The sequence below is a fragment of the Thermobia domestica genome, chromosome 11, assembly GCF_964235325.1.
Source record: "Thermobia domestica chromosome 11, izTheDome1.hap1.1, whole genome shotgun sequence".
Classification (NCBI taxonomy): Eukaryota; Metazoa; Arthropoda; class Insecta; order Zygentoma; family Lepismatidae; genus Thermobia; species Thermobia domestica.
This window is the reverse complement of record NC_137464.1, coordinates 191509753-191534545: the sequence shown is the minus strand read 5'-3', so window position 1 is coordinate 191534545 and position 24793 is coordinate 191509753. Positions and strand designations below refer to the sequence as shown.

The 24793-nt window shown below is 35.6% G+C and overlaps 1 protein-coding gene across 1 annotated transcript in view; it reads right to left on the bottom strand.

Annotated features, from left to right (window-relative positions):
• Window positions 1-2506: 2506 nt before the first annotated feature.
• Window positions 2507-24793, bottom strand: part of LOC145664622 (tRNA (cytidine(32)/guanosine(34)-2'-O)-methyltransferase-like) — a 44321-nt gene continuing 22034 nt past the window's right edge. The window contains exons 4-7 of the mRNA XM_081731444.1: window positions 21903-22112; window positions 11156-11331; window positions 7950-8027; window positions 2507-3110 (exon numbers count right to left, since the gene is read on the bottom strand). Coding sequence (XP_081587570.1) covers window positions 7959-8027; window positions 11156-11331; window positions 21903-22112 — 455 coding nt within the window. The 3' untranslated portion in view covers window positions 2507-3110; window positions 7950-7958. The remainder of the gene's footprint in view (window positions 3111-7949; window positions 8028-11155; window positions 11332-21902; window positions 22113-24793) is intronic.

The window sequence follows — 24793 nt, the reverse complement described above, 5'->3', positions numbered from 1 at the left end:
AGATCTCTTATTAGCAAATGATTCTGCACACGTGCACTGCTCAGATAGCCCAGAGCCTGAGCCTGAGCGCGAGTCCAAATTTAACTCAATCGCGATTGAGATTGTGAGAGATGTAGCGGTTTACGTTGAATATACCATACCAACACTTTATCAACTAAGTCGTCTTAGATTTTTCTCCAATCCCAAAAAGCGGGTGGTTTTTCGTGAATAAGATATGTTTAAGAGGGAGACGAATATAGAACCTGAAAATCGGGTGGTACCCGCTAAAATAGGGTAATAAGCCAACACTAAGCTCAATAGAAATAAGGCATATCCCTATTTAAGATCACTACACATGCAACTCATGAAATTCAATTTGAAATATCATCCACTTAGACTGACATATTTTATATTATTATTGCTCTTTCCCCTTGTTTTTAAAAATAGTACTGCCACTCTTTCTTTTGTTAACAAAAAGGCACCACCTCCCTTTCTTAATAAAAAAGAAAGAGAAAAGAAAGAAAAAATCTCTATCTCAATACACAATTTTATTGTTGATTTGTTGCCACTCCGATAAATGTGAATGTTGTGGTTTTGCATGTGTTGACTGGTTTCTTATCGAAAGTCCCAGACACCTGCAGTAGTTTATACGTGAAGGAAACACCGATCATATTTTATTCTGCATCTTTTTACTTCCCAATAACGATAGCCGTGCCTCTTTGAGAAATTGCAACTTATTTTTTTATTCTGCCAATTATAAAAGTATATTCACCAAGAATTTTCCTTCACTTTAAGACATTTTAAGAAAAAAATAACTTCTTTTCCTTCTGCAAATTTTGATAATTTTTTCCCTACGCCGAGGGAAATTTCCCTCCATTTGGCAACTGTGAGCCGGAGTGGGGAAAGATTCTTAGCTGTTTTCTCGTCGTTACTTGATATTAGTGTGACATTTGCGGTTTTAAAAACCGAAACCGCAAAAGCGGTTTTCAAAACCGAAACCGCAAATGCGGTTTTGAAAACCGAAACCGCAAAAGCGGTTTTCAAAACCGAAACCGCAAAAGCGGTTTTCAAAACCGAAACCGCAAATGCGGTTTTGAAAACCGAAACCGCAAAAGCGGTTTTGAAAACCGAAACCGCAAAAGCGGTTTTCAAAACCGAGATTTCGGTTTTATGAAATTTCACTTTTTTCAAAAACCGGTTTTCGGTTTTTTCAAAAACCGATTTCGACAGCACTAACATGTGCCTATGCAAATGAATATACATGAAGTTACAAATCATTTTAATATTCTTAACGTATTGAATTCGTAGTTTCGTGTGTATTGCGTACTTCTTTCAGTAATGGGAACACTTATCTAACTGTAGGACATTAAATGTACAGTTTTCGACAACTGTTGAAACAAGTCTGGGGACCGCGACGGCTCAGTGGAAAGAGAGTTCACCTCTGGTGGGTGGAATCCCTGGTTCGATCCCAGGCCGCGCCAATTGGACTTTGTGATGGACAAAAGCTATGTGTACGGGTTTTCGTGGGGTTCTTGCGTTTCTCTCCCTTGCGTCACTCCACCATTATAACCCATCTCATCATCACAGTCTCCCATAGCTTCGATGCATAATTGTGGGGTGTTAAACTCAATAAATAAATAAATAAATAAAAAATCAAAATAATAGTTTGGAAACTCAGGATGCCTCTCTCTATGTCACCGGAACTTGTTAAGAAAATAATTTCATTAACCCTATTTCAAGCGTAACTGGAAAAAATCAGTGAAGTTGGATACTGTGCTTAACTCAGGATTAGGAAAGGTCAAATCAATTAACTAGTACATGGGTGGTGTCTATTAAGATTTGCCAGATGAATGTTGCGAACTTTCTGTCCATTGAACAAATATTGTTCAACAACGTCAATTGATTTTAGGTCACTTTCGGCCTATAAATTATTAACAGACAAGAGACGAAGTTGGAAACCAGGAAACATGGAAAAACTCCTTTGGAAATTCATTCTGCACACTGTAAACATTGTAATGGGTGAATCTGAAATGAACTTCTTCCTGAAGTGCATATTATTTTATTTATAGTTCACATTTTGTAAATTTTTAGTGCATATAAATCCTGGCTTTACTAACTATAACATGGCTACTACTAAGATAAGGCGAGCAGGAAATTCTAGGTTATCAGGCTCTTGTAGCTCCGCTACTGCTGTAAGGTGACAAATTTATGGAATAATACATATTCATGGGGTCATTGTGTTCAACATATATTAAAAATGTAATAGTTAATCACATAACGGAAGAAAACACGCGATTACTAATTTAATGTTAAGATTATAGTGTTTTCGCCAAAGGATACCGATAGATAAGAACTTATCAATGCGAATTAACTGTAACATACTTAAGGTATAAAGTTTTAGCATTAAGAATGATTGACCAGCTAAAGGATGAAAAGCATGTAGAAATTATATTTGCTAGAGACTTATGATATCGAAAATTTAAGAACAGCTAGAGATTAAAATAAAGTAAAAATGACATAGAAAAAGTTAAGTAAAATGAATATAATAATTTCTTATATACAAAATACAAGCTTCAAAGCTCTGAGCGAACTTATATAAAATATAAACACTCGATAAAGTTTGATGTTGTTCACTTCACAGTTCTGTTCTATGAAACAAGACATATCTTGCGAATCTTCAAGTACTTGATACTTGTTTAAAATACATTTTTACAAATTATCACTCCATCATCACATCATGCACAAAAATCGCAAACAACATTGTAAACAGATGACAATATAAGTACCTCTATTTCCAGCAAATCGAATGAAAAAATAAATCTTGTTCATAATTCAAATCAGCAGTGAGAGTAAAACTTCTCTAACTTATGAAAAATATGGCATTTTTTAACTAAAACTGTGGGGACTCAGTAAAAATATTATTTTTTAAAAACTCGTTCGGTTCGGAGAACAATCATGATTTAAAAATTTAATCTAATAAAAATTTCCATAACACTGTTTCCTCTTCATTTATTGTTGAAGTTCATTTTCATTTACGATTATCCAGTCTTCACGCTTGCCCTTAAGGTAAATTAATTTTAATGAATTCTCTTCTTCAGAATGTGCGATCATCTTTAGATTTAACGTTCGACCTGAAAAAGAAAAATAATTATGTAGTTATAAAGTGATCATTTTTCTTCTTACGGAAACACGATGGCTCAGCAGTAAAGCGTTCACTTCTGGTGCGAGTAGTCCCTGGTTCGATCACCGGTAACGTGAGTTTATGGTGGACAACACCATCTCCGTGGCTTCTCTAAATGTTCTCCCACATTCTCACTCCACCACTTATTTCACAACTATTCACTCTTATTAATTACCCGTCTCTTTTAGCCTAAAGAGCATAAGCGTGAGACGTAAAGCTAGAAATATAATTTCATTTTCTTTTTCTTCTTCTATGACTCACTAATAATAGTAAGTTACAGTTTATTTGGGGTGCTAGGAACCGCGATCAACCAAATATAGTACTATAGCAAGACTATCAATTAAATACAGTTACAAGAATATCAAGAATACAGGTAAGAAAACATTTACTCCCTTTCTTACAATTTCGTACCAGTTAGATATACATCACTTGAGGTTTCTTAGAATATTGCTTATATTAATATTATAATGTTAAAGTGTTTGAAGTCAAAACATATGATTTACTTTCTGCTGTTATTTTTTTCGTAGTTTCTTAACAACCCATCAAAACAGATATATTACAGATATATATGTGATTCTGAATCTATGAACGTTTATGACATAATCTATGAATGTTTTGAACTAGAGAGACAACCTGCTGCTTTCAAAGTATTTTACTAGCGTTTGGTCATTTAAGATGTGTCTATTTTATAATAATAATAAAAATTGTGGCATTATTGCAGTTTGGTAAGAATAAACTTAGGTGTTCGTTAAAATAAGTTCTGTGAAACAGTTGCATTATGGGATAGTATGCATGTTTGTAGTAGCACTGAGAAGATGAAAGAAAAACGAAAGTGTGTACGAGTTTACACGAAGATACAAGTTCCACCGATGAATGAGGATTAGAAATCATGTTTTCAAAGCACAGCTTAGGAACTTCCGCGGTTTCTCCTGAATCCCCTTCAAGGTGTCAAAGCTGTGGCTCTGGTAATTTAAGCGGATACAGAAGTGTGATGACTCTGTGATGGGTGAGACTCACGCGTTACAAGAGATCTGTGAGAGATGTTATGAGGCACACAATTGCATGTAAATTATAGCATAAGTCATTTTCGCTGAATGTCCTCCAATAGACGGCAAATAACACTGCAATAGCATTCGACGTTCACAGTCTGGTCTCTAGGGGGAAATTTATGCGAAAATTCTTCAAATGTCAAGGATAAACAATAAGCATCCTCTTGGTCGCGGTTCAGTTCTATCTATCTGTCAGTTCTGTCTTGGAATCCTGGATCCTTCCACTGCGAAGACAGTCGTTTCTTCTCTGGACAGGGCCAATAAAATTAACTTCCATTCCAAATGTCTCGGTTTGAAGGATGTTTCATGTAAGGAATAACGAAGCTTTTGAAAGACTGTAGCATAGTGCTTCTTCTACTCGGTAGTCAGAAATAAGGTACAAATTTTGCACCAACGCGATGCACATTAAAATTACATTTGAATTGTCTACACTGCTCTGTGTGACGTATTAACGATTCCAGCAATGTCTCCGATAATCATACACAAGCTACCGAATTCCAGTTTCGGGCACCCAAGTCAAGGACAGTCGCCCTGATCTCTTGGCGTCTTCAAGCAAAGTTTTATCCCTTTTCAATAGCCCATAACTCGGAGAACCTCGCCCGACTCATGACCACATTTCGTTATGTGTCCCAGCTCTAGATTGCCAGAATTCACGCAAATTTGATGTTTGCTCTCTGTTTCAGTTTCAAATCCATGCTGAAATCGCAAATATGAAGGAAGACGTTGTCACAAACACATGTGTTGCAGAATTCCCAGTGTTCATATCAGGAAAACAGCATTTTGTTTAAAGAAAGAAAAAAAAATGATTCGGAGGCTATCAAAATCATCTGCACAACGATTTGGAGACATATTGAAACTTAACAAATGCTAGGGATGATTTATCTGAAACGAAATGAAATCTTTCGGTTCAACGTTCCAAGATTATGCCTGTTAAGCTAAGGAAAACGGATGATTACGGCAAGTGAATGATGATGGAATGAGATTGTAAGAGGAAACAGGAGTAACCCGAGAATACCCACGGACAGTGATAGTTTAGATTTGCAGTCAAAAATGTTAATTACACGGATTGTCCTCAAAAGCTAGATGACGATGCTCTGAAGAATCTCGATAAAGCATATCCAAAACAAACCATGCAACAATTACCAAATACAGTAAATTCATCATGGTCAACTGTCCAAGAGAACTTATAGAAACTTGGCAAAGTTAATAAATAGGATATATGGATACCACATGAAGTTTCAGAAAACAAAGCACAGAGACGGGCGATTTCCAATTCATCCTTGGACATAGAACAAAGTGTTCCCTATTTAAAACACTTCGTAACTGATGACGAAAAATGGACGCTGTTAGTGCGTATCTTGAAAATGAGTATTTATCCTATGAAACTGAGCATAGGATAAAATGTTTACAATACAAAAGCTTTTCTCGACAGCCTATGTATTATATTTTGATACTTTATAACTCATGCATAAATACTGTCTTCGCAATAACCATATATCTACTACAAGTTGAAAATTAAGCATTTTATTTGAAGCTATTAAGGCCAAACTCACAAAATAAATTCCGAAGGGATGTATCTTATTATTTTTTTTAATTTAAAAACTTGGAACCGACTTAAAACGCAATTTTATACTGAGTAAATTTCAGATACTTTTGTAGGGTTCCTCTCGCAAGATCCTCCCTAGATAGGCCTTGGATACTCTACACATCAGAATAAGAAATGAAATCTTTCAGTTCAACATTCAATAATTATGCCCGTTAGGCTAAGGAAGACGAATAATTAAGCAAAGTGAATGATGGAAAAGTTGGTACAATAAGAATGTGGGAAAATCGGGAGTACCCTAAAAAACCCACAGACATGATGCTGTCCACCACAAACTTACTTGGCCGGAGATCGAACCAGGGAACTTACGCATTAGAGGTAAGTGCTCTATCACTGAACACCGTGTATCCCCTAACATATCAGAATTATCATTACATTCTGAACAGGTACGCTGACGCAGAAAGACTTGAATTTGACATTGAAACTTGAATATGTTAATAAACTGGAACTCTAAAACCACAATGCATACTCAACTGTCACAGTCACCAATTCTCCTATACTTTTTTCTTTTTTTAGTGTTTAAATCATCTTAATTTAATGGCCAAAGTGTGTACTGTTAATTCATCCGGTGCCGGATCGAACGCACTACAGTTGACAATTCTCATTTTAAACGTAGGTCTCGTCTTACATACCTTCGTTGCTGATGTAGGACGTAAATACAAATCAAACTATAACTTTATGCTTTTACCTTACATTTCAAGCTTACATGTTTACTAAAGATTAAAAGTACATCACTGTCATTTGTGGAGTTGAAAAGAATTATTCCAAATAAATTTAAATCCTATTTTTGATAAATTTTTCGACAAAACCTGCCCTGTGCTGTTAAAAGCAAAGATACAGAGCTGACTACCTTGGGCAGAACAAGAAAGTGAACGATAACGCAAATTCTTAACTTAGACTTTGGAGACGGATAGACGAATTTTTATTCAGAAAATATAACTTGGAACATACAGCTATAATTGAATGTATATATTATTAAACTGTGGTGTGATTTCGCCATTATGACATCGCTTTTATGAGACATATTATCTCCTGAAAGTTTCAATAATACCAAAGCTTCAGTACAGTACAGGATTATCCGCATACCTGAAAAATTAGGGGATATCAGGAAATTTGATTTTTGTCAGGGAAATTATTGAAAAGTGTTTTAATGTCACAGAAATAATAGAAAACTTTCAGGGAAACAAAGTAGTCGTTCTTGATAATAAAGTCAATTTTGAAGTAATAAGGTTATTTGGGATTTAGAGATCAATCAACGCAAGAATATAGAATAGTAGATTACAAATGCATTATGTTATATCAAGGTGTATTGTGACATGATTTATGGCTAGGTTCCTAACTATGAAATCAGTTGCGCTGCAGCACCTTAAATTCCTTAATGTAGACAGTTGGCGTCTCTGACCTGAGCTAAAATATATACATCTTTTTCATCGGCTTTAAAAAGAGACGAGGTTATCAATTCAATATGTTTATATGTATGTTATGTGTATATTCAAGCATAATTCTTCGACAAAGGTGCACCGATTATATTTATTTTTGAAAGAGTATTTTCCGGTAGTTCCACATAAATTTCATGAGAATTTAACAATAGTCTTCGGAGCTAGACCACGAAACCTTTCAATGGCTGACAACGCTATTCATATCATAATTGTGTATATGGTCACGCCTAAGTGCACCACTTTTGTTGACTTGGAGTCAACGGAGCCAAGATCATGAAACTCTTCAGCTTAATAGTGTCAATATCGTAATTATCCGACTTCATTGTGTTCATATGCACGCTAACTTCAATACAGATGTACCGATTTTGATTATTCTTTTTTAGTTTCAAAGAATATACTTTCCTGTACGTTATATATATATATATATATGTATATATGGTGACACACATGTTTCCTAGTCTAACCCATTTTATGGGAAGTTAGTGCTCTACCTTTAGTTTCGGTGTCTAACTAAACTAATAAGGTTACGAAAAAGGAAAAATTAAACAAACTTTTGTCAGGGAATATAATGGATAAACAGTTTACAAAAATTTGTGGGAATCCTGGTGGAATATATTTATTTAACTGTAGAGTTCCTTTTTTTTCTTTCTTTTTAAAATTTCAAGTATTTGAATAACAATAACGCATAAATCACTTACCATATTTTTCTAGGAACTATCTTCTTTCTTACTAACAGCACTAGAAGTATCAGCAACCGACACTTCACGCATTGCATGCTGAAATTAAAACAAGAAATATTACAATCAAACATGAATATTCGAAGTGCTTGCACGCTGAAAATGATATTTACTTCTTAGCATGATTACTAGAACTAAATATTCTACAAATATTAAGCTCCTCGTGAACTAATTGTCTGTTTTTAATATTTAATATAAAAGGAAAATTATGTACTTATTTACGAAATGTATTCATGTTACATGTAGAATCTTCAGAAAAAAAGGGGGATTTACGTATAACTACATTTATAGATACGAAATTGAGCGGGATAATAGTAGCTCAGTGGTAAAACATTCATTTCTGCTGCATGGGGTCCCTGGTTCGATCCCAGCTCGCGTCAACTGGGTTTAGTGATGAACAAACACCAAATGTGTGGGCTTTTTCAGGATTCTTCCGTTTCTCCCACTTTCCACTATTTCGTTATTGTCATAATCACCGTCTCCCTTAGTATACACGACATAATTGTTGGACCTTAAGCTACATAAATTACTTAATTTGTTGTAACCATTTATTTACAAGAAGCTGTGTGATGAGCATTTTTCTTCATTTCCCTAATTACCCTATAATTATTCAGTTGCAACTGTCATTCGTTTCCTCAGTTTACAGGGCATAACTGTGGGACAGTAAACTAAACATTACATTTAATTTTATTTCAAATCCACAATCAATTCATGTAAAAGAATTAGTGGTGCGACGCATAAATATATCATTGAATATTTCGTGGTGGCCTTATACATCAGTTGCACAGCGCTGCATACATAGCTTGAGAATTGCTCTTATATCTTTCGGATTTTAGTTTTATGTCCCATGGTTATGTCCTGTAGAATAAAGGAGGCAATGATGATACGAATAAATGGGTTGGCGCAAGGAAGAAAATTGAAGAAAGCGGGACAACTCTTGAGAAAACCCACGCACATGATGCTTGACCACCACAAAGCCCACTTGAGGTAAGCACCGATTGAGCCAGGAACCTCACGCGTAAGAGGTTACGTTCTACCACTGAGCCTCCGCGGCCCCCACCGCCGTTACAGTCAATCAAATGAAAACCGCAGAAGTGCCATTAAAATCATTTTTTTTCTAGGCATTTGAAATATGCAGACACAATCCTTGACGTCTCTCCGAGCACTACGAAGCAGTGCCGGTAAATGGTTTCAGCTGAGTAATAGCTGATTCAATATGCTGGCATCACTACGCAGTTGCACCAAGGAAGAACAGCGTGGAGTTATTCAATTTTTATGGAGTGAAGGTGTGAAATCGGCTGATATTAATCGAATAATAACGAAGAAATATGGGGATGCCTGTCTGTCACAGTGGCAAGTCTACGAGTGGTGCTAGAAATTCACAGAAGGTACAACTTTGCTGACTGATGCTCCTCGTCTGGGCCAAACTCATCGAGTAGTGATAGACGAATCCATAGCCCCAGCAGGTCGGCTTATTCAAGAAAACTGGCGTATCAATCTGGCTTAAATAGCTTCCTTGCTGAATATTAGCTTCGGTTCAGTACAACACATAGTACATGACGACCTTCGCTAAAGAAAAGTGTCCGCCAGGTGGGTTCCTCGACAGATGACGCAGGAACTGAAAGAACGTCGGGTTGACATATGTCAAGAGGCGCTGAAGTCTTATGAAGAGAAGGGTGAGGATTTTCTAGCTCGCACTGTCACCGGGGATGAAAGTTGAGTGCACTATTTTCAACCGGAGGCGAAACGTGCAAGCAAAGAATGGTGACATTCTTCTTCGTCGAAACAAAGAAGTTTTGCAGCCAGCCCTCTGCAGGGAAAGTCATGCTAACTTTATTCTGGAATAAGAATGGCCCTATTGTGAAACACTACATGCTCCCACGTACCGCAGTGACTAATGCTACCTAAACCGACCTCTTAAGAATAATTTGAAGCAAGCAGTACGCACAAAGCGAAGGGGATTGCTGAGTGTAGGTGTTCTGCTTCAACTTAATAACGCCCGTCCTCATTCTGCTCATGCAATCATGAAAACCACCGATAACCTACTCTTCAAGTGCCTCTCACATCCACTATACTCGCCAGATTTGGCACCATCAGATTTCCACATCTTTGATACATTAAAGAAGCACTTTGGAGGGCAGAAGTTCGAGTCTGATAAAGACGTCCCATCGGAAGGTGCACAAGTGGCATAAGTGCCAAGAACTAGGAAGAGACTATGTAGAAAAATAATGTTGAGTTGATTTTGAGTTTAACGTCCCGTTCAGCAGCGAGACTATATGAGACGTGGACCTACTGATTAACGTGGAATCCGAACCACATGAGCTCCCGCCGGGAATCGAACCCGGGCCTCCCACGCCAAAGACGCGTACGCTAACCGCTTAGCCACGAAGAGCTCTATGTAGAAAAATAATGTACAGCAAACGTTCTTCCTGTAGTAAAACAGTGGGAAAAATTAATTGCGGTTTTCATTTGATTCTCCCTCGTTGACTCAGGTTTTATACATATAATGTTTAATATCTCTTACAACACCATGCTTATATAGACCCGTGAACTATATAATACAGTGATCCTGTATCTTTTGTCCGAAATTTTAAATCCAAATCTCCAACTGATGGAACGCTACCGCCAACTTTAGTTGCTGAGAGATGTGAACAACTAATGCTCGGGTGTGGACTAATGAACTTTGATAATGAAGTATCCACAATAAGAAATTACGTAAAATAACTGTCATAGTATAAAAATAATGAAGCTAAATCATCACCAGTATCCTGAAGAAAATATTCCCTACAGCTTACAGTCCTCAATCATAGTATGAATACTGAATTTACTTGGATGCATATCACTTTTACTTTACCAAGCAGCCGCGTCGTGGACAGGTTGGTCCATATGAGAGCAGCGCTCACGGACGAACGCAAATTCAGCTGCCGCGCACAATAATAAGGCAACTAAAGTCACAGGTATTTCAATTAATTAATGCGACAGGTCTTACTTCATAGAAAATCTAACGGAAATTTCTCATGAGTGGTAGACACGAAAAAATTGCATATTCGGTGACTGAAAAAAAACATATAAAGATTATAGATTTGAGGAATGTTTGTGAAACTGTATCTGTAATAATAATAATAATAATAATAATAATAATAATAATAATAATAATAACCACTCACCTCTAAAGGATAACTTGTGTCTGGGTCGAAACCACTTAGATCGCCACATGACAAAAAGGGGAGAACTACTCGGCTAATGGTCTCATCGTCTTTGGCACAGTCGCAATGTAGACCTTCCTTCATTGCAGCTCTGTGAACTTCATACGGCGTGTAATTTTTACATACTACAAACGATTCTGTAAAAGAACAAGGACAAGATACACTTACAAATTCAATTAGCCACCAACTATTCATTATTTTTTTTAGAACTCTCCTGTAGGGAGACAATTTTAGGTTGAACACTACAGGTGTAATAGGACTTTTCACTGCTTTATACGGAGAAGTAAAGATAAAAAATAATTGGAAGTGATTTTTTTTTTTTTTATAGAAAGCCATATGAAAAAAGGATATTTTGATTTTTTTAAAATTACTACTTTAGTCAATTACAAACTTCATCTTCCTGCAGTGAATTCTGCAATTAACAGACTTTACAACGTAGGTATTCGTGAATTCTAGGTTTCATCCAGAAAGGCTAACTTGACTGATTTTCGAAATGACATTCCTTATTTGACTGCAAAGTTAAGTTATGCAACCAATTTCCCTATCTATTGTTCTAGTTCCTTAACTTCAACCTCATTATTGTCAGAAAGACATACACCTTATCAGTTTGATTTCTTGTTTTATCTTGCAGTCGAGAAAAATAATATTACATTGAATATAGGAACATACCAAGTTAATAAATGGTGTTTTTTTTTTTTTTTTATTATTTTTATTCTTGCAGCTGCTAGCTATACAATGCCAACTATGAATAATAACATGTATTGGGTCGATGCATAAGTTTGTGCAGTTTCTTTTTGGGTTGGCAACAATGCGGCGTCAAGCGATTGTTTATCGTTATTCCGTTGTTTTGCCGTAGTTTGGAGTTTGTGTGTTGTGAAACACAATTTTCTTGATTGTGAACGTATTATTGTATACATTTCAGACAAACTAATATGGAATGTCAAGTTGAGAAAAGTGATCATTTCCGTCACATTTTACTCTTCGAGTTTAACCAAGGATCCAGTGGAGCAGAAGCTGCGAGAACAATTTGTGCAGTGTACGGAAATGAAGCAATTGCTGAAAGAACAGCACAGAAATGGTTTGGAGCATGACGATTTTACTCGTCTGATGATCTTCAGATTTTGACGAAAATCGTTTGAATGAGTTGCTTCATGAGAATCCTCGTCAAACAACGCGGGAAATGGCGCAAGTTTTTGAATGTGTATGCAAGTATTGTTACACTCACAGAATATGTTAATGTTATGTCTATGTTGTATTTGTATTTGAATTAACAGAACAGCAGAATGAAAAATAAACTATAAAATATAAGAACTGCACGAATTTATGCATCGACCCAATAATACGAGAAAGTCTAGCATATTAATATTAACTTAATATAAAACCGTGTACCTGTATGTTTATGTAAAAATTTTCAGGAACCGTCTGGTCCCATCGTCTATCACAAAATTACGAAATATAACTGAAAAAGGGAAAAACTATGAGCATTCATTGATCAGTATACAGTTACAGGACATACGCTCAGTAAATGTTGTACTTTACATTTTCCCATATCCAGCTGCTGCTTTGAGAAAGAACACCTTTGCGCATTTGTTTTCTCAGAATGGCAAGGTAACTTTTTTTTTTAAAGCAAAACCGTTGATTAAAATATCTCAGACCTTACCCATCCCTCCTTTCCCTTCATCTAAATTTAGTTTAGATCTTTTTTCCTAATATAATTCATACATATACCTTTCTATTGAAGTAGTAGTTCGGTGGATGATCTTAACATCCCTAAATTCATGTATTGATTAATCTTTGGATTTTCACATGATAAATATATAGGCACAATAAAATAAATACCGTAAATGCGGGCTACTTGGACCCAATTTTGCAACAAATTCGTTCTTTCGGCCTATTTTCATCCACGAAAACTCGAAAGTTATTGTCATAACCCATATTAAGTGGAACTACAGGCTTTATTGCACATATCGAGGACAGTTTTAGTTACATATATTGAAAACAAAGCACAGGCGATTATTGTAAAAAATGGGTCCAAGTAAGACTCGCGTTCGGGCTACTTGAACCCACCCCCATATTTTCCTACAGAAAACCATTGAAATCTGCTCTGAGACTAAGTAGGACGTAGGTGTTCCAAGAACAACACTTTTTATTTACTGCAAACCACAAAGAGAACATGTTAAGAGGTACTATCAAATATAATGATTGGAATAGCTGATTACGTTTTCTTCTGCAGCTGCACGAGCCCTATCTATATTAGCAGCGAATCTAGTCGTTGACTGGAGGTGCATTTTCTAAAATAACTTCACTCAATCTCGACTGGGAAGATTGTCTTAGAAAGCAATGACAGTTCTCCCATGCATGGCAAAATAGGACTTCACAATAAATATAAAATCAAGTTAATTAACGAGGAATCCGAAATCACAAACTTTATCAAGATGACTAGCGAAGGCTATTCTTCTTCTTCAGTGAACACTTTCAGATGACCCGGATTCTGCCTTGACCTGTTCTTTAATCATCTTTCTATGATGGAACGACTTATCTTGAAGTGAGCTTCTGTTTCTTTTCGCGACATTTTCCCCGACTGAATTGCTGGTAAATATTCTTCAAGCTGTTATGAAAAATCAGCATATTTTCGACCTGCAGGCAATCTTTTATATTGATGTACCATTTTGTACCGGTATCCTTAAGGAAACAATGAAAAGTCCTTACTTGTGTGACACGTGACAACAGACTTTTATTTTTCATTGATAAAGATAACAAAGGATGCGGTGGGATAAAGATAACAAAAGATGTGGGACAAAATATCCATGTTTTCCAGGTCATATGTACACACTTCATATACTGTATAATCTAATTACGCACACATCTTATTGTATATGAGAAAGTTTACCATGTCAGTTTCATTAACCTATATGTAACTACTTATATGTTTACTTAGCACTGGTTCCACTTCCTTGTAAATAGTGTCCACACATAAAAGTTTGGCGGTCAATAAATACACTGTTTTCGTCAACGACCTTTCTCACCAATGCTGCTCAATCGTAGCCTACCACAGAACTAGTTTCAATGTATGTACACCTGCATTTTGATCCCATCGAACGGATCTAACTCTGAACTCACTCATTATTGCATTGCATATGGGATTTTAAACGAGTTTTTGGTATGGGTCCAAGTAGCCCCTTAAGGGTCCAAGTAGCCCGCAATTACGGTACTTTAATACGAAAAACATTTACTCCTTATTACAGGATTTATTATTATTATTATTATTATTTGTATTCCCTTATAGCACTAGATTGCTTCCTATAACCTGTGGAACTTCATATTTTATCTCCCTATTTTAACATTGTTTTATCATGTATGTTACTATGCTCTGTTTGCTTGTTATTCTTTTGTTTTACATTAGTGATGGAAAACTAAGAGCCAAATGCGGCACCCTGGAACATTCTATCCGGCCTGCGAATATGATTCCTAATCTGATGAACTAAATGAAGAATAGAATTACTTCGAATGAGTTGTATTAGAAACAGACATATGAGCATTTAACTTCACTTCTGAGAATAAGTGCAACCCAGTTCGAACCAGATTATGAGAAACTTCAAACTTTAATAGGGCTCAGTATTACAAGAATTTTGAAAAGTGTACTATCGTTGTTTTTAATAAATTACGAGGCGCATCCAGAAAGTAACTTTCCAATGCATCTCATAGCTAGGAAACCGTATGCTGCGCGAAGCGACTGCATGCACGTGAGAGAGTAAGGTCCTAGCACGGCCCATGGGCCAGCGGAACTTCCCTAGTGCTCTCAGTAGTGTCGTGGCAGTGGTTGAAGATGGACGTTCCTATTCCAACTCCCGCCACATGTGAAGCGTGAGCAGTGATAAAGTGTTTGAATGCATAGAATATAGCGCCGATTGAAATCCATCGTCAGCTGTGCCAGGTCTATGGGCCTAACGTCATAACCAAGCAGATGGTGCGTTGCTGGTGTAGGCAATTTGAAGCAGGACGCCAAAATGTGCATGATAAGGAGCACAGTGAGAGGCCAACGTCATCACAGACGACTGACCTTGTTTGGGAATGCATCATGCAGAATCGTCGCTTCACAATAACGGAATTCAGCGGTCAGTTCCCGCAATTTCCCGCTTCTTATTGCATACCATTATCACGGAGTGCATGTTGTTCAAGAATCGCTCTGCACGGATCATCCATCGTGTAGCCCGGACCTCGCTCCGAGCGATTACCATTTGCTCTTACACTTCAAGAGATTCCTACCAGGTCAGCATCAGCATTTCCAGAATGACGAAGAGGCGAAGCAGGTTGCCAAACAGTGGTTCCAATCTCAGGCGGCCGAGTTCTATGACACATGTACAGACAAGTTGGTCCTACGGTATGACGAATGTCTGAATTCCAGTGGTGAATATGTTGAAAAACAGCTAAACATATTCTGTATCTGGTGCAATACATGTTTCCATTCAACTGTGTTTTGTTTCTGTTAGGCCTTTAGGAATGTTACTTCCTGGATGCGCCTCGTATATTCGCCTGCCTAATTTTTTTTCTCTCTTTCTGTGGCCTTCTAAAAACAAGTTTACCCATTAATGCCTTATGTAAGCAATTTCATTCTCTTCTTATGCAGATCCGATTAACACGAAATGGCATATTAACAATTAGCTCTTTTTTTATCTATTCATCGATCGCTTTTGAGCATTATTTGCCCCTCACGCATCCCATATCTTGGCAGAGGTCACAATATAAATCTCTCTTTTCTGAATATCTACTAACAGCAGCTATACGGCACATATTCTTAAGAAAAGTAACAAGCCACTTTTCTCTCTTTCTGGAACTTTACAGATTTTTCATTATTATATAAAGACATACTTGGCCTATTTTCCCGCACAAAAAGAGCTGTATTTCTTGAAACATGTGACTGACCGATGTTTTTGTTATTAAATTATAAAATGACTAAATTATAAAATTCACAAATGATAATTCAGTGGCATAAAATTGTACTTTCAGTACAGCTGACACTGAGACTTACTTCAATACTTAAGTTCTGTTGAATATTATTCCAGTCATTTTACAAACCATGAAACTGAAAACTACTCGTTGGCACTATATGATTCACCACTCAATAATTTACGTATTTCTACTGTTCTTAATTTTTTAAACTTCTTTTTCCAAATACAGTAATTAAAATTTATTCGTGCTATAGTTGAGAATAGGTAGTTGGGGCTAACTATTATTTCTTCATTTAAATATGGATCTTGAAATATTGTTCAATTTTCCCGGCTAAAAACTTCTGAAAAAAAGTAATATATGGAGATGCTTCTTTTTGTACATTCATACAGCATAGTTTAGAATTTTACACTCTTTCTTGGAAACTCTATTGGTTTGCAGCATTACTGATTTAATTTCTTTATTCGATCTTTCCTTCTCCCATCTTCCGACTCCCATCTCCGCTGCTTCGATCCTCTTTTCTTCTACAGTATTCAACATCGATATGGAGGTCATTGAGGAGTAAAAGAAAAAAACAGGAACAGAAACATGTTTATGTTCACAAACAATGTAGTTTTATGAGAAGATACCGAAGCACAATGACATCTGGGGTAAATGTACAGAAGAATGGCTTCTGCATAAACTGAGAGAAAAATGAAGCCTTGATCATCTTAAGAAACAAATACGAACAAGACAAGCAAACAGAAATTCGTGGGAAACCACTGCAGATAGAAGAAAATTTCAAGTACACTCAGCATGTCTATAAATATGTTGTTGTAGGAATATAATTTGATAACGTATTCGCCCGGTATTTCTTACAGTGTTAGTATGCGTATAATCGGCAAAGACATGTATGTGGCAAATTTCATGCCAAAAGAGTAGTATATAAGAACAATAAAACGAAAATAAAACTTTCTTGTCCATTTAGTAACATTTTGTTTTACTTATTCTAATTATCGTATTTATAATTCTTTTCCTATGAAATTTACCACAAATATACATTTCCCGATTATACATATGGTATCAATATTAAAAGTGCTCTGCAAAATCACTATCAAATTATATTCTTACAAGAAGACAGTTATAGATATGCGACAATCATTTTGGACATGAGTGTACGTGGGGTTGATTACAATATGAGTACGTCGATCACTTGCATGAATTCAATAAAGTTGGAGCAGATGGAGGAGGAATTCTTTTCAAGCGCTGAATGTACAGTAAAAGCAAAAATTTTGGAATATGGGAGATACTTCTACATAAAATAAAGATATCTCATTAACTTGCACTAATTCAATGTGAAGAGAAAGGAAAAAAATGAAATCTGTAAGTTTTACGTCCCACGGTTATGCCGGTTAGGCTAAAGGAGACGGTGATAATGAGAGATGAGTGAAATGGTGAAATGAAGAAAGTGGGAGGAAACAGGAGAACCCCGAGAAAACCCACGAGCACGGTGTTTGTCCACCACAAAGTCCACACGGCACGAGCTGGGATCGAACCAGGGACCCCAAGCACCGAAGGTGAACGCTCTACCACTGAGCCACCGAGCGTGAAGAGAAAGGGATTACTGTATAAGCGAGTTTGTAAACTGTTTTCATGCATGGACTACTTTGCGGATCGCGATGATATTTGAAAAAAAAAAAAAATGAAATGAAATCTTTACGCTTTACGTGCTACGGTTATGGAGGTGGTAGACAGATGGTGACAATGAGAAATGAATGCAATGATGGAATAAAGAAAGTGGGAGGAAACGGGAGAACTCTGAGGAAACCTAAGCACACAGTGTTTATCCATCACAAAGTTCACTTGGCTTGAGCTGGGATCGAACCAAGAACTCCAAGTACCAGAGGTGAACGCTCTACAACTGAGCCACTGCGGCCCGCGATGATATTTGGACGGGCCATCAATTAGGGATTTTATTTTACCACATCGAACTTTTAAGCTATATTTAACTTTAATTCATACATTTTCATACAAGAATAGTACGGAAGAAATAATTATAATTATTTGTATATTTCTGAAAATACAATAATAACAGACGAATACTTGTATTACTATTCCGCAGAAGAAGAAATTTTAGTATTCTTACATACTAGCTAAAGCGCCCTTTCATCTTCGAACGAAGAGAATAGTTTATGGAAAATATTTGAACCCTTTCCCCCTTACGATATGCATTACAATGAAAATATAGTGATAAAATTCGTAATGTCACTTCTTTTCAAGCCAATCTGTCATCCCCTATGCGAATGAGGCACGAATTTCGACTTAAGTGACTCGGAAGTGTCACTATTCATCCTAGCGATCCCGAAAACTAAGAATCTGACACTAAAACATCGGTCGTTTTCGATTATTTTTACATATCACCGCTCAATTTTTTGCATAAATTCTGATTCCCTGGCTCCCCCCTAATATATGCATTTTAATCAACTTAATATCCCAAGATCCTTGAGAGGCCTCAGATTGATAATCATGTAAGCTTATTATTTTAATTGGTTCAGTGTTATTGGTTCAGTATTCATTCGATTTTTCACATAAATTATGAGCCGTGCTTCCTCCCTTAGGATATTAATTTCAATCAATTTAATATTATATGATTCTTAGAGGGTTAATTTGATATTTATACCATATATCACTTCAGTTGTTTTTGCGTGATCCAATCTAACATTCACTTTTATATAATAATTTCTTTTGAATTATTAGGCATAAAGGCACGAATTCGGTATATGGGAACTTTCTGCTTAGGAGCAAAATATTTTATTTGATTTTTAGTTTAGCGTCCCTTTCAGCAGCGAGACTGTATGAGACATGGACCTACAGCTTAATGTGTGATCTGAACCATATGAGCTCCCGCCAAGAGTTGGACCAAGGTCTCCCACGCCAAAGGTGAGTACGTTAACCGCTTAGCCACGAGGAAGTCCTTAGGAGTAAGAATACCTCATTCACTTCAACACTTATTGTAGTGTTTCCAAGCAGAAAATTAAATAAGACTTCACTGATACAATTTGACCACGAGATGACTGTATAAAGCTTATAAAACTAGTCAGAAAGTTTGAACAGGACTAGGATGAAGTATAAAAAAGAAGAAAAGACTGTTTAAAATTGTATAATTTTATGCACGATGAAATTAATACCTTGTATATTGTAAAAGAAAAATGAGAGATGCAGTCGAGAAAGAAGTAAGCGACAATGTATATTGTTCGTGAATTTGTTATCGTTGTAGATAACGAACGGTCATTCATAATTCGTTCTGAAGTTTCACATCTCAATCGCATAATAAGAAAGGGAGACATAGCAGAATAAAGCAATTGACAGGCATAGGACATCTCCAAGTTTTGATTATACCTTACAGGGCTTGAGATGTGTACCCTCTGTTGACGCAGCATACGTCAGTATCGTATCACAGTTTTTCCCGTACACGTTTGAATGTGTCACAGTGAGACCGGGGCTTGCATATACGTTTCAGTTTTCTTGAATTTGGTGTACCATGCATGAATGCTTTTGGTTGTAGGTGTTTCTGCTTGTTTCTGAAATTTATTACGAACTCTGGGCTGCACTGTCGCAACAAATGCACATTTAGCAAATTCTACGATGCACATAGCTCAAAGGTCGCTTTTCACTATTGAACGCCATGCTTCATCACGACTACCTTTGGCGGTAAAATCTGCAACTACGCTTCGATAGACGCTTTGAAACTTGGAGGATTCAAGCCTCCCAGCAGGACATTGAAAAAATACAGAACAGTTTGGGTTATACAATAGAATATTATGCTCTGAAGCACAGAAAAAAATATAAATGTATCGTAAGCCCATCCTTCACCACAATGGACAACTAGAAACAAGATTTAGATTAATACAAAATAAGAAAAAGAAATAGTTAACTTATTTATAGGATTAACATGGCATTTAATACTTTTTACATGTTGTTATTCATCATAATTTTGAATACGTAAATTTAATTAATGTACGCAAATATATTAACAGTTTCTCTGCCTTCCTACTATCCTTCTAGTTCTTTTATTTACAGATAAACTTTATTTTGACCTTATTTTTCATTACTTCATATCTTTCTAACGGAAGACTGATAACCTATTTCTCTGTAAAGAAATATTTGAATCTAATTAAACATTGAATTATTTGATCAACGTATTTCCCTCTGAAATAAATAATGTAACAGCATTTCATTCATCATAGCTCTGCAAATTATATATATACTTCTAACAACTGTTATACAACATAAATTTCTAGACATTTCCAGTTCATAAATAATTTCCAGGACATTTCCAGGATTTTCACCATTTTTCTGCTTTCCATGACTTTTCCAGAGCGTTTCCACGACACATTTTTATTGCCAGGTTTTCCAGGACGCGTGGAAACCCTGCATATTATTATGTACAGCAATATTGGAAGTCGGTGGGACATGTTGGTGAATACTAACACACCTCAATCCCTAGCCAATACTGCTGCATATACTGCTGAAAGAAAATGCTAACACAGCTTGCGTTACGAGAAACTGGAGCATGGCAAGGTTCTTAAGCTGAGCTTCAATGGGGAAGAATAAGCACATAGGAAACAATGAAAGAAAAAAGAGCGGACATGGGAGGATAGGAAAAAGCAAATTAAAAAAAATTAATAGTGAGGATTGGTGACTATCCCTCAGAAAAAGAAGAAAAAAAACCTGTTGAGACACATTTAGCATATTGCTAATATGTAGGAATTGAAAGTATCACTCGAACTGCCCTTGGATTGTATTTTTAATAATTCAATCACTGAAAAATATAGGAAATAAAGGACAAGATTAAAATATAGAAAATAAGGACAAATATACACAAATTGCAAAACATAGGAAAAAATAGAACAATAGGACAACTGGGAGCCCTGAGAACTTCTGCCCGTGCTAGCTTCATTTCTACTGTCTCCCTTTGTTACTATTCTATCAAGTTATGAAACTCCGAGTGAATTATAAATAATCATGTTTATTGCTTCAACCATAGATATTAAGTTAAATCAAGAAGTTGCGTTTGCTTAATTCTTGTGATATTGTAAGGCTGTTTTCAATAACAGTCTCAAGAAAAATAATTGAGTAAACACAGACAAACAATGAGGTGAACACAAGAAGTTCCATGATATAGAACTTCAAAATACGTCTAGTTCACCACCAAAAATTGGTATACACACTCTGTAAATTCTTTTGTAAATAAGTTCCATGCGAACTGACTAACTGGAGTATAGTTATCAATACTTTACAAAGAACTACTTCTTGTAACGGCACAGATGCCTGAATTTCTTGTTCCGAAGCGATGGATAGAACAACCTGACGGGAATTATATCCATTTTTGCTGATGTCCATATATGTCATTGAGTGCATCTTGGTTACAAGGCGCATTCTACTTGTATGTGAAATCCGCACGGAGTGTGTAAAGTTTGGGTTAGTACGGTTAAAAGAAGAGGTAAAAATAATTGGACTGAAAGGAAAGGATTCTAGCAATCTTGATGGATTTACATGGCAAAATATAAAATTTAATGGCGGAATTTCAAGGAACTTTTGAGTTTCTTAAACCATAGAATTAATCATTTTATGGACTATAGTAACTACAAACCCGCAAAATGAAAAGTTTACAACAGATCAAAGAAGAAGAAATACACCAATGGGTTAAAACATTAAAGTTGGTGTTGATATATGACAACATTAACTACAACGACAACATTAACTACCACTATAGCCTTACCTAAGCTCGAATTCCTGGAACTTCTAGGTTTCGCAATACTAACTTCACTAAAGAATAGCTGAAGTTGAGTGTAGAGGAGGTTTACATCTTTCCCTCTGAAAATTTTCGCTACGAAACATCCTCCGGTTTTCAGTATCTGTGACACTATATTCAAAGCAGCCATAATAAGTTCTGACTGGACATACTCATCCATATCATGCATCCCGGTAACTGAAAAATAGATAATAAGCATTGGATGATGTGACGAAACGTACTTAACTCTTAATAATTAAATTTTGATTTGTTTTGTAGACAACACACGCTTCCACATAATACACGCATTAAAAATAGAATGGAACTTACCAGCTAGTCAACTCAGTAAAATGTCACTATTCTCCACAATGTTCCGTGAGTCATTAATTGCTGTAAAAAGCTAAGTGAACACAAAATTATCTGGTAGGACTGACAGCAAACTGACAACAGGTACGTGTGGCAGACTCCTTATATGGAACTTCATCGTAACCTAGTAAGAGTTTCCTTTCAAATACCAGGTTTCTCACGATTTTATTTTTAATTGTTTAGAAAGGTCCAATCAGTGTAGTGAAAACATTTATTGAATTTAATGATATTGGTTTAGAAGAAACAAAATCGTTTAGTTACCAATTAAAAGAGGCAAATATTATATACCAAACGAATACCATTTTTTTAAATCACTGTCAAACATAGAGAAATAATACATAACATTGACTAGAATGCACAATGTCAGAGATTTTATTTTAAAAAAAATCTATATAAAGGCCAGTTGAAAAAAAAAAAAAAGTGCAGTTCACTTAAATAATAATTGTAATTATTAATTAATAATATGGCATTTTTAAAATCAACTTTAGAAATAAAATAAATGTTAGACACAACAAATTAAACTATTAGTTTTAACTATGAATCAGAAATGTCAAATTCGATGTCCTTAAATTTACCAGTTTAATAAATATTCTTTCATTATTAAAGTTCACAAAGGAATCTTTAAAAAGTTAAAACTTCTAACATGAAATAAAGTTACTTCAAATAAATCCAGGTATTTTTGGGTTAAATACCAGGCGTTTGCAGGTCTTCTAAGCTCAAAAACAAATTCCAAGTTAATTTCAGATTGTCAAAGTTTTTGTCGTTAGTTTACATCCTGGATACGCATGAAACATGGAGGCCCTTGAGAAATATTAGAACATCTACATATTAATGAAAGAGGAAACAACCGATGTTTTAACACACCATATTCTCTATTGATGTGAATTCAATAATGTACAAAGAGTGAAAAAATGACTGACTGGAGCGGAACTCGAACCCAGAGGTTCCGAGTTCGAGTCCCGGTCCAGTCAGTCACTTTTAAACTGTTTGTACGTTATTAGCATATTTTTACTGAAACTGACCTGTTGTAGCTAAGTTTGATTCGGTTTTTAGTAAATGTGGAAATCAGCTAACAGAAATCGATTCTGAAATCAGGAGGAAAGCAAAGTGTCACGTGTCACGTTATAAAAGAAGTATACAAGCTATGTAAAGTAAAGTTATCATACTCACCTAAATTTACTTAGGTAGGTTAATATGAAATTGGAAATATTAACCCTAGGAATCGGAAGTTATTTTAAGTTACAAGTCATCCCAAGGGGGGGGGGGGCTCCTGTAACATACTCTATAATTTCTTTTTATAATTAAAAATAAAGGAGTTATTTTAAATGTTGTTAGTCCATAAATATCTATGTACTCTCGTACATAAAACACACAAGATTTATTTTGTTTTCTCTACAAAAAGTTGTCGTATTCTTTATTGATGTCAAACTGATAAGAAAGTCTATAAAAACAAACACATCTGCTACCAATAGCGCAAAACTGTTACCTGGTTGAGCAGAGTGGTTAGATACATACTTTATTTAATTCAGAAACATGGGAGGTAAAATTACCTTTAGTATTCTGGTCAGATAAATAGTCCGGTAGATTAAATTTGTTATAATATTTCAAAGAAATGGTTCCAGATAGTCCTAAGAGAAGAGGAAGAGAGGGAATCCTCGGACACACTACCGTATTCTCTAAGCTACTTATGTACTAATTTTTTACATCTTTATGGCAAGTCGTCTAAGTAACTTACTAACAACTAACAACAAAAAAGAACAAGTGGCTGGTAACATTTTGTTGGATATATATATATATATAACAAAAACTACCTTATGGATACAAGAAGCCTTCTTGCTTGAAATTCCTGGGGTTAAACATTGATATTTTAAGTATCACCCCTAGTACTCGTTCAGCTCATTCATGTACATAAAATAAATATCAAGAAAGCAGTGGATATCCTAGTCTACTGTCAAGAGGAGTTGTTGGACAACTACTTTTTCACTGACAAAAACAACTTTCCAATTCCTATTTAAAATAATCAAAAGGTAATTATTTAAAAAAAAAATCCAGTAAAAGTAAATAAAGACAATATATAAGTGACTTAGAAAAGAAAATCTTAGTTGAATTTTATAATGTACTTCCACATTTATCTAAACACTGTAGAATAAAAAATGAAACAAAATAAATTCAGACACAAAATTTTATAGTATTTATAAATATTATAATCTAAAAAAAATCAATATTGTTGCGGAATACATCTATAAATAAATGCCGCTTCCAAATGTTGTAAAGGTAATTTTGATAATCTGAATGTTAAGTACAATAAATTCCAATACACTGTGATTTGCAGGCAATATTTAGCAAATGAATATGACTTTTACAGATAGTAGAATAGATCGTAGCTTCTATTCTAAATTTCTTCCTGCAAAACTTTACATACATCTGTAAAACTAATTAATTTGTTTCGAAATGGAAGTTTTTCTGTCTTTAACAACTTCTTACCTGATCCTCCCTTTCCCCGCATTCTAACG